The sequence below is a fragment of the Aquila chrysaetos genome, chromosome Z (assembly GCF_900496995.4).
Source record: "Aquila chrysaetos chrysaetos chromosome Z, bAquChr1.4, whole genome shotgun sequence".
In the NCBI taxonomy this organism is placed as follows: domain Eukaryota; kingdom Metazoa; phylum Chordata; class Aves; order Accipitriformes; family Accipitridae; genus Aquila; species Aquila chrysaetos.
In genome coordinates, this window is record NC_044030.1 from 7,713,484 (window position 1) to 7,721,696 (window position 8,213).

General features: G+C 46.5%; 1 protein-coding gene across 2 annotated transcripts; it reads right to left on the reverse strand.

Annotated features, from left to right (window-relative positions):
- Positions 1–78: 78 nt before the first annotated feature.
- ZCCHC9 (zinc finger CCHC-type containing 9) lies at positions 79–6,591 on the reverse strand. 2 transcript variants are annotated; one of them, XM_030004409.1, is made up of 6 exons: positions 6,496–6,591; positions 6,077–6,463; positions 4,766–4,916; positions 4,392–4,484; positions 3,213–3,281; positions 79–1,031 (listed from the first exon to the last, which is right to left on the reverse strand). In XM_030004409.1, the coding sequence occupies exons 2-6, from the start codon at positions 6,422–6,424 to the stop codon at positions 916–918; spliced, it is 777 nt and encodes a 258-aa protein (XP_029860269.1). In that variant the 5' UTR covers positions 6,425–6,463; positions 6,496–6,591; the 3' UTR covers positions 79–915. The 2 variants fall into 2 exon arrangements, with proteins under 2 accessions (XP_029860269.1, XP_040976917.1); XM_041120983.1 differs by having other exon boundaries at positions 6,077–6,457; positions 6,490–6,588.
- Between the last annotated feature and the right edge of the window lie 1,622 nt (positions 6,592–8,213).

The window sequence follows — 8,213 nt, forward strand, 5'->3', positions numbered from 1 at the left end:
TACCAGTTTTTCTACAGCTGCAGTTTTCAGGCTGCAGTCTACATTAAAAATAAATAAATCTGCCATTAAGCAGGCATGTGTAATACAAAGCACAGTTTATTCCCAACTCACCAAGGGATACAAACACTGAAGATTTTTGAGCACTTTCCTTGAAAAAAGTAAAGAAACTAAGCAAGCTGCTCACTTGCTCTCCAACTCTTTTCAGGAGTATTCTCTTAGGCAACAAATATTCAATCCAACATGCATAAACAATCACATTAATGCATGTACATATTTTACCTGACCTACCATGAGTTGTGGGAATTGCACCCCCCAGCTCTACAGGCTGCAGAGTTTACCTGGTTACTCGGCCACAGGACTGCTCAAGCTGGCACATACAGAGCAAGAAAACAATTATTTCTAAAAGGAGAAGGCAAAACCAAACCAGAACCCAAAAAGACTCTTTAGAAAATACCCACAATACCTTTCATAGAAATAGAGAAATACTCTTAGTAATATCAGCATGATCATGTTCATCTCTGATAAGTAAAAGCAGCACTTTTAAGGTAACAATACTGACCACTGAAATCCAGTGGTCATAAACCCCCATGATAAAATGCACATACCCTGTTTGGTTACTGCAACCAGATCCCTGTTATGAGAAGAAGCCGATTTCCCTCTTCAGAGGAGGGAATGCTGTATTTCAGCAGAGATATGTAAAAATAAAAGATACACATGCTGTATTTCTCTTGTTCCCAACTTTTCAGTAAACTCGGTGAGTTTGGGAGGCAAACTGGAAAAATGAGGGGGAACAAAAAAAAAATTATTTAGCAGCAGCAGTCTCCTTGATTTTCTGGAACCAGCAATCCACTCTGTGTAGTCACTACTACAGAGTGAAGCAGTGCAGGCTAACTGTGGTTTAGAGCCAAGAGGCCTTCAAAAAGTAACAACTTTGGGTACTTTCACTTCTGTTTTTTGCAGCTTTGGCATTTCTGTAATTTCTTCATAATCTGCGCTCATTCCAGTGGCCCATCGCCCAACGGTAACCTGATCTGCAGAGCAAGAGACAAGAGATTATGGAAAGGCTAAGCATTACCATTATATCAAACTTCTGCATTTGAGGAAGATTTGGCCCGCAAAAGGCCTGCCATTAATTCACCAAAGACCTGTCTGTTTAGTTCTAGCTCTGAAGCCCACTCTCCTTACACAACTTTAATTTTATTTTTTTTTCAAATTGTGTTTTGTAAACGCCCTTTCTTCCCCCATGCAGATTGTCAGGGTTCAGAAGTTATTAGTACATGTTTTTTGCTATTTGACTGTCCAAAGAAATATTCAAGGAGTATGCAGATGATATATTAGCTCTCACTTAAGTCCAAATAACTCTTACGATGAAGATTACAGAGTATGTCAAGCATCTCTCGATATAAAGGAAAGACCTTCTCTATTATACAGATGAAAAAACTAAGCCTGAGGCACAACAGAGCAAAATGTACATTTCTCAACTCGCATCCCTGCGTATAATCAACATCATCCCTTTGCTGTTTAAATGCTATTTAGGCCAATTCACACCCCCTTCCTAGAGAAAACACTGTGAACCAACTGTATTTCTTTTCTGAATGACAATCTAATTTTGAGAGCAACAAATCAAATCATACCAAGACTATCACACAGATAAATCAATGTTTACTTGGATTAACTTCTGTACAGTAAAGCAGGCCAAATAACTGCCCCTGAAGAAATTATAACCTGTAGTGCCTAAACTTCTTTGCCAGCCATAGCTACCTTCCTCTAGTCTAATAGTACTTTGCATGATGCAGACTGATTTCAAAGAATATTACAATTCTTACCAATGGTGTCACAGTTCCAATTAATTCAACTATTTTTAACCAGCAATACTAGTTTTGAAACATCAGTGTAAAGACTAAGATGTCCCTTGGGAAATTAAACAGCAGTTGTCAGTCTTCATTATGGACACAGAACTTCTCAAAAAAAGGTAGAAAAAAATTCCAGTTCTGCTTCACACATAATTTAGAGCCCTACTGCCAGAGAGCAAAAAGACTTGCATTGGACTGCACTAACAACTGAAGACTGCCATTTCTTGGTAACAGCTGGCCCAGTTTGAGCAATGCCGTTCCCTACAAATGTTTCTTTTCTCCTACGGCATCTGTACAGGTTTTTGATTGACAAAAAGTGTTAACCACACAAAGGCAGTTTACCATAGATACGGTGTGCAGAAATCCAACACAGGCTACGTTAACGTTACAGGCTTTCAACTCAGCAGTCATCTGAGTGAGCACTGCCCAAAAATTTGCTGTGGCTGATGAGTTTGGGGAAATTTTGAAGTCTTTTCGTATCAGAAACTTCTGTCATACCAGTTAAGACTCAATCTCACTTGGTCTAAACTAGCAAAGCAGCATACATCTAGAATGTTACATATGGTCTCGGATGCAACAATACCGTATATGTAAGATCAGATACAGAAAAAGGCTAAAGTATAGGTCTCTACTGCCTGCATTAATATTTTCTTACATAAGTTCCACAAAAGTGGCATATTACTAACCCGAATGTTCTGTAACCCATACAAACGAAGCAGAAAAATGCACAAATGCGTCACCACTTCAGCATCAGAATAATTCTTCGTACCTTGTTTGATGCTTTTGCCTTCCTTAGCACAGCTTTTTTTGTATATCATGTAATTTTTCCACCCACACAGATAACTGAAGAACGTGTAAGTAAGCAGCTTATTAGCCGGTGAATCCAGCTGGACAGATCTCCTGTCTCCTCTTCCTCTCCTGTCTTGAATAACTTGAACACTTGCCTGCACATGCAGCTTTTACAAGCTGCCAGTACCACCACCCTGCAACTGACACTATATTCAGTTCCACCACTTCACACAGAAATCAAAAAGAAGAAACCAGTTTTGTTCTACAGCTGCAAAGTTGTGAACAGCAGCATAAATAGTGGCTAACAAATACACATTAGCTCACATAATCTTCAGAAACCCACAAGCCAGATTTTTTTTTTAATGGAAAGTTCAAGTTTTGCATTGCAACTTAATGCCTCCTCCACATACCCCTCAATATAAGCACTCGTTCCCAAAGGATGGTCACCTTTGCTGTTTGCACGTTCTCTTCTCAAACCCTTTTTTCCTGACCAAAGTCAGATGAAGCAGTAAACGAAGACTACTCAACTGTGCACTCAAACTCCACTCTGTACGCTCCCCTGCATCTCACCTGCATTCTGTTTTTCTGGACAGTCTTTTCTGAAGTGCTCCACAGAGCCACAAAGCCTGCAGCCGCCACCTGTTAAGAGCGAAAGCTGTTACTCATCTGGGGAAAAATAAAACAAACCAAAACCCTAAACACAAACAACCCTCCTACGCTGTTTTGCTCTTATATGTGTATTGAAAAATCTCGTTCCACTTATCTGTAGTGAGAACCTGTAAATAAGATAAGGAAATGTCCCTATGGACGGGTCTGCACTCCTTGGCACAGTCACGTAACATCGTGGAGCAGATACGCAGCCAGCTTTGGAAGCCTGCAAAGACATCTTCCTCTGTCTCTGATGGACAGACAGAGCTGTTGGTAATCACATTGCTCTGTAAAGCATCACATACCACAAATTCCCGTCACCACATGCTGAATATTTCTGATTTGTTGGAAGCTCTTTTTCTGAGAAACAAGCTGAATTCTGCTGAAATTCATACACAAAGGAACTTCTGAAATTAATAGGCACTCTTGAGAGGCCGGCAATCCAACCGCAGGTACTGAGATGTGAACTATAAATTCTACTCATCATCCAAACATTGAAAGGAAAGTGATTTTTCTTCCACTTTAACTGTGCTGTAAGATCATCCTTTTGAGTTGCCCAGACCTCAAGCTTGTACTGGGAGACAGAATGCTACTTGTTAGTGCCAACAGAGGTATCAGGCAGAGCAGAATCTGAGTGAAATCTTCAAATTAGATCACATTTCTCATTGAAGTCACTTAAACTGAAAATGTCCTCTTTCCAGCGAAAGCCCTTGTTCTGTGGGAACACCTCCCAAAGTCTTAAGTTACAGCATGAGAGCATGTTTTTACCACATACTTTGGTACGTGTACATTTAAACACACACTGACTACATACATGCAGCCTATTATGATTTTGTTTCTTTGTATGCCTCTTGATACTGCAAGCACAAGCAAGTTCTCATACTTTGCATCTCATCTCGTTGTTTAACACTGAGTTTACAGTTAAAACAGAAATCCCTAGGTAATCAATATTAACACCGAATTCCCCAGAATTAGTCTGCTTTTACCAAGAGTAGAAGATGTTCAGACATTCCTTTCAGCCAGATGTTTATTCGCTTGCAATGTTACTCTGTTCCGTATCAGGCAAGTATGAAAAATGTGTTTTGGTTTTAGTACACTCACCTTCAGCATACAATCCCTTGGGATTATCTGGACATGACCTTGACAGATGCCCCATCTCACCACAGATGAAACATTTTGCATATGGAAATGCCCCTGCAAAATCCCACACAGTTTATGATCCACATTAAAAACTTTGTAAAGTCACAGACAACTGTGAATACACTATGACGACAATATTTTACTATACTATTATACTATAATCACTATACTGTCTCTTACACTGTTAGGTTCTTTGTTAAAATATTATATTCCTTTAAACATATCAACCTACCTCCTCAGAACAGTTAAATTACTAAGACACAAAGCTTGTATTTCAGTAGTCAGAAAACTCATAGACCAAAGCATCTTGAAAAATACAAATTTCTGAGACATACCAACTGCTGGATCTATTTTTGCTTTGCATTTGCTGATGTCATGTTCTGTGGATCCACACCGGTAACAGATTCCTGTACCCATATCTTGACTTTCCAGTACGGCAGGACAATCAGCAACACCATGGCCAGGTTCTCTACAGTGGAAACACACCTTTGAAAATAAAAATTAAGTTATATGCATTTTCAAAGACAGTTCACAAGGAAAAAACAGCACTTACAGGTGACATTACTAAAGAGTTCACTTACTCCTACTATCTGATTATCACCTATAGCCAGTAGACTTTTACTAGACCATTATTTCTCTTGGCTGAAACCTGGAGGGTACTATCAGATACGTATCTCTAGTGTTGAGATTTGAGGTTACTCTAACATAAAAAGACAAGCATCTGTGAATGGCACTCAAAGACCTGAAAATCCCAGTCTAATAAGGCCTTTTGGCTTTTTAGAAGGCAAACATATCAAGGGATTTTCTCCTCGGGGCAAAATAGCTAGACAAAAGAGACATTGCAGCCTGTCACAAAATAACTGTCAGTGGTCTATGCCATTCAACCATATTGTTATGGGTACTTTTTCTCCTTTTACCAACAACGCACCGTACGGGCTATTTGGTCATTGACAACTGAGTGCCCTGGATGAATGATGATACTTGATTTTGATTACAGCACAGTTCCCCAAGCTCTTTAAGTATTACTGCAGTAAGCGCTTAGGTAAATACAGGCAATGTTGCTCTAGTCCTGTAATTTACTCATGAAGAATCTCTCTCAGACTAATTAGCAGTAACTCTCTTTGCTATGTTCCCAGATTACATTCAGCATAAGTTCATGGTGAATGGCTAAGTTTGTGCTGAGATAACTGCTTTTAGACAGTCTTGGAGTCTGCTGGAGATCACACTCCAATTCTCAAGCAGAAGATGCTGCAGAAAGAGGCCCAAAACAGCAGGAACATTGTACTGATGAATTACACCTAGAAATGCACTGAAATAGTTTCAGGAGGAGAGAAGAGGGGCTGGGAATTCATCAAAGGGTAGCAAGACCAGTGCTGAACCGAAGAGCCACGCTGAAGGCTAAGACTTAAGCTGAAATTCATCGTTTGTGTCAAAGTTGAGGTACTTAAGTCCACTTTATCAACTCGAAGCGCCACTTCGCACACACTACGCTTCTAGCGGGTCAGGCGCTCGGCCTCCTCACCGAACCACCTGCCGGCAGCACCGGCAGAGAACGAGGAATCCGCGTTTTCCGCGCAGAGCTCTTCCCAAGTTTCTAACAAGCTGCCACGGAGAGCCGAACACCCGCGACTCAAGGCGAAACTCACCATGGCGTTTTTCTTCACTTCTTGCCTCTTCAGCCTCCTCCCCTCCCGCCGCCTGTCCTTCTTCAAGGCCACCGCTACCTGCCGCTGCAGCTCGGCGCCGTCTGCCTCGGCCGCCTCGCCGCCCCGCGAGCTCCGCTTCAGGTACGCCGCAAACCCGTTCACGTCTTCGTTCGGATACTCCTTCTTCCTCTTGTTCTTCTTCTTCTTGCCCTTCCCCGGCTCCGTCCTCGGGGAGAGCGGGGCCGGGCGGCCCTCCCGCCCCTCGGGGCCGCTCACCATCTCCTCCCAGGGGGTCGCATCCAGCGCCTTTTCGCCGGGAGGGCCGGTTCGGCGAGCCCACCGGGTCATGGCAGGGCGGGCAGCGGCCGGGGCACCTCCCGAGCACAGGCACGCAACAGAGCGCGGGGGCCTCCGCGCAACGCAGACCCCGCTCCCTCAGCGAGCCGCGACCCGCCCCGACGCCGTTCGCACCTGTGAGGCGCCCCCGGCCCTCCCCGCCCGCCTCCCCGCGGCGGCCCAGCCGAACCGCCGCGGCGCGGCGCGGCCCGGCCCGGGAGCGGGGCGGAGGGGCCCGGCCTGAGGCGGACCCGAGTCCGCCGCGGCAGAAGAGACTCTCTGACAGAGCGGCCCTCCCCGCCCGCCGGCTCTCCTGCCCCGCGCCGGAAGTGGAGCGGAGTCCCCCTGGCTGCCGGTGGGGCGCGCGTCCGGCGGGGCCCCGCGCTGACGCCACTTCCGCCCGCGGCGTGCTGCTCTGGCTCCGCGCCCTGCCGCCATCTTGAGGCAGGGCAGGGGCGGCCGGTGCCGCCGCTCGGGGCGAGGGCAGCGCGGCGGAGTACCTCACCACCACCCCCCCACCATCTCCTCCTCCCTCTCTGAGGAGCGAGGTGGAGGTGCCGCCGGCGGGCGGGGCCGGCCCGACCGCGAACGCGGGGGAGAGGCCACAAGCGCCTCCCGTAGGGGGGCAGCCCGCCGGCAGCGCGCCTGCCGAGTCACGACGTTCCCCTCCTTCTTGACTGCGCCGCCCAAGTGCGGTGCTGCCGTGGTGTTCTCACCTGCTCGTTGGTGATAGGACGAGAGGAAATGGCCTCAAGTTGCGGCAGGGGAGGTGTAGACTGGAGATTAGGAAAGATTTCTTAACCGAAAGGGTTGTCAGGCATTGGAACAGGCTGCCTAGGGAAGTGGTGCAGGCACCATCCCTGGAGGTATCCAAAAAGCGCGTAAGGCAAGGCACCTCAGGACATGGTATAGTGGGCATGCTCGACGGTTGGACTCGATGATCTTAAAGGTCTTTCCAACCTAAACGGTTCTGTGATTCTCACAGAGAAACGTGTGTTACGGTTGTTTTCTGTATGGTCTCATTGGAACGGATGTGTGCTTAGAGTAAGCATCCATCTGCAGTTTGTGAAGGCACTTCAGAAACACTAACCCTTTTCTGTTGCAGGGGTAAAAGGATTGCGGGGCATAGCCCTTTGCAGGCACCTGTGCCTCCCGCGGAGCAGCCGGAGGGGCAGGGGGCATCACGAGGGGTGCCAGGAGCCGCTGTCAGTGTGCGAAGGACCTTTCTCCTTGCACAGCCCTGCTGCCGACAGCCCGTCGGCTCCTGGAAGTGGAATGGGTGAGCGGGCACCGCAGTGAATGCCAATGGTGTCATGGTGATGCCCTGTATCCTGGTGTGTAGGGGAGTGCCATGCTGTACCCCAGTAGCAGTGCAGGGTTGCCTGCCACAGAGCTACCAAGGAAAGGGAGATGGCAGAGGCTGGGGAACAGCCACTGATGGGCCTGCTTGGCTGCTTGCCAAGTGTGTGTGGGACAGTCCTAACCTTGGGGCTGTGGCCTGTGCCGACCCCTGCCTGGATGCAGCTGCACTCTCACGGTTTTGACACTAGCATACTTCGCAGTTTTATACACTCTCCTTGCAGAGGGGGAGCCCTGCTGGTGCAGTTACACCAGTTTAAATGCTCATGTTGTTCAGTCAAGTCAGTCTTGTTTAGATGGGGTTTATCTTTCACCAAGAGCAATGCTGGGGCACTGAAGTGGTCCCTGCTTCCACTGTGCAGCAGTGAAGCTGATTCAAACCTTCAGCTGAAAAATTTACAGTGGGCTTTCTCAAGGAGGATAGCTTTTTGAAACATATTTT

What these genes read in the sequence shown, in the direction of transcription:
- ZCCHC9 (XM_030004409.1), bottom strand. Translation starts at nt 6,424, where the DNA reads ATGACCCGGTGGGCTCGCCGAACCGGCCCTCCCGGCGAAAAGGCGCTG. An exon ending in AAAAATAGATCCAGCAGTTG is followed by an intron (nt 4,485 to 4,765) that starts GTATGTCTCAGA and finishes GGGATTTTGCAG; the next exon opens with GGGCATTTCCATATGCAAAA. An exon ending in CAAGGGATTGTATGCTGAAG is followed by an intron (nt 3,282 to 4,391) that starts GTGAGTGTACTA and finishes CGCTCTTAACAG; the next exon opens with GTGGCGGCTGCAGGCTTTGT.